Genomic DNA, 1,586 nt, shown 5'->3' on the forward strand with positions numbered 1-1,586 from the left:
ATGGCGCTGCTGTCCTGTTTACAGAGGGACATGGAAAACCTCACTGTCAGGTATAACTCTGAGTTCAATTCAAGCTCAAGTTTTTTATTTTATTTTTATACTGTAATCCAGTTTAGCACTTTTTACTTATAAAATGTTCTTGGATTTTTTTTTTCTCAGCTTGAACGACAGTGCCGAGTGCTACTTGAAATCAGCTCTCAAGAAATGTACGTTCTTCTCTTTTAACAAACTGATGACAACTTTTATACATGAATATTTTATATGTATGTATGTGTGTATTATGTTTCTCATTTGTGTTTCGTCAGATGCGTGTGAGCTTACTATGGATCTGAATACTGCCAATTCACTTCTGTCTTTTTGTGAAGACAACAAAAGAATGACGAGAATGGAAACAGCTCAGCCATATCCTGACAACCCAGAGAGATTTACAGATGGGGGACAAGTTCTTACGAAAGACGGTCTGTCCTCTCGTTGCTACTGGGAAGTGGAGTGGACTGGGGAATGGACAGGGATAGGAGTGGCTTATAAAGGAATAAAAAGGAAAACAAAAGGTCATAGTGGTGGCCTTGGCCACAATAATCAGTCCTGGAGTCTGCGTTACCGTCAAGGCAAATACACAGCTTGGTACGATAACAGTGATGCCTCCATATCTGTTCCCTTCTTAAACTCCAAAAGGGTGGGGGTGTTCTTAGACTGGTCGGCTGGCACTCTCTCCTTCTACACTGTATCGTCAAACACCATGACTCATCTGTATACTTTCCATGCTGATTTTTCTGAGCCACTGTATCCAGGGTTCAAGCTGGGGTATGCAGACTCTTCAATCATTCTCTGCCAGCCAGAATGAACCTAAAATATCCCAAATATTCAATGTATCTTCATAAAACATACACTAAATAAATAAGGACTGGGTGAAAAAAAAGCCAGTCCTGCAAAATTTAAAGGATGTCAGAGGGCCTTGTTTTCTCATGTGCTATTTATCCTCATCAACTAATTGCGTCTTTCCATACACTGGCTTGACTCGGTTTGACCCGGCACATCAGCCCAGCATGGCAGGGATTTGCTCCCCCTTTAACATACTAATGACAACATAGTTATGAATATTATATTCAATTTCTGCCAATATATCCCCCTTAATCCTCCACATTGGACCTTTAAAAAAATCATACATTAACTTAGCCTTTTTTTTCCCTTATTCCATAAGACAGCCTCTCCTCTGTGTTGGCATTTTGTGCGTTTTGTGTGTCCCGCCAGCTACTCTGTCATGAGTTGACGTTTTTATCTATTTTTAAAGCGTCTCCTTATACTACACTTTTAGATCAGAGACCCAACTGTCACCTTTACAATGGTCTGCTCTGGTCTTTGCATTGTTGACCTCAAAGGACAAGTTCGATGAGTTCGACTTGAGGAAATATTCACCTTCAGAGGAGGGTCTTGAGAAGATGTTAGCAGTGATCAAAGAATCCAAAGTAGCCTTGTGAGTAGAGAAAAATCGATCATGTCTGTGTATCTATTTTTGCATGTCATTTAGGAAATCCTTAAGTATTGTTTACTTTGATTATATGAAATGACAGTTGGAATAATGCAAC

The 1,586-nt window shown here is 39.8% G+C and overlaps 1 protein-coding gene across 1 annotated transcript; it reads left to right on the forward strand.

Moving 5' to 3' along the window:
• The first annotated feature begins 9 nt into the window (after positions 1–9).
• Positions 10–1,304, forward strand: LOC121963292 (neoverrucotoxin subunit beta-like). Its single transcript, XM_042513598.1, has 3 exons — positions 10–50; positions 160–206; positions 306–1,304. Exons 1-3 carry the CDS (start codon positions 31–33, stop codon positions 842–844), a joined length of 606 nt encoding a protein of 201 aa, XP_042369532.1. The 5' UTR covers positions 10–30; the 3' UTR covers positions 845–1,304.
• The last annotated feature ends 282 nt before the right edge of the window (positions 1,305–1,586 follow it).

Source organism: Plectropomus leopardus, unplaced genomic scaffold, assembly GCF_008729295.1.
Source record: "Plectropomus leopardus isolate mb unplaced genomic scaffold, YSFRI_Pleo_2.0 unplaced_scaffold10741, whole genome shotgun sequence".
Classification (NCBI taxonomy): domain Eukaryota; kingdom Metazoa; phylum Chordata; class Actinopteri; order Perciformes; family Serranidae; genus Plectropomus; species Plectropomus leopardus.

Coding starts and splice junctions, on each gene's coding strand:
- LOC121963292 (XM_042513598.1), top strand. CDS start 31: ATGGAAAACCTCACTGTCAG. Junction 51..159: donor ATGGAAAACCTCACTGTCAG/GTATAACTCTGA, acceptor TTTTTTTCTCAG/CTTGAACGACAGTGCCGAGT. Junction 207..305: donor GAAATCAGCTCTCAAGAAAT/GTACGTTCTTCT, acceptor GTGTTTCGTCAG/ATGCGTGTGAGCTTACTATG.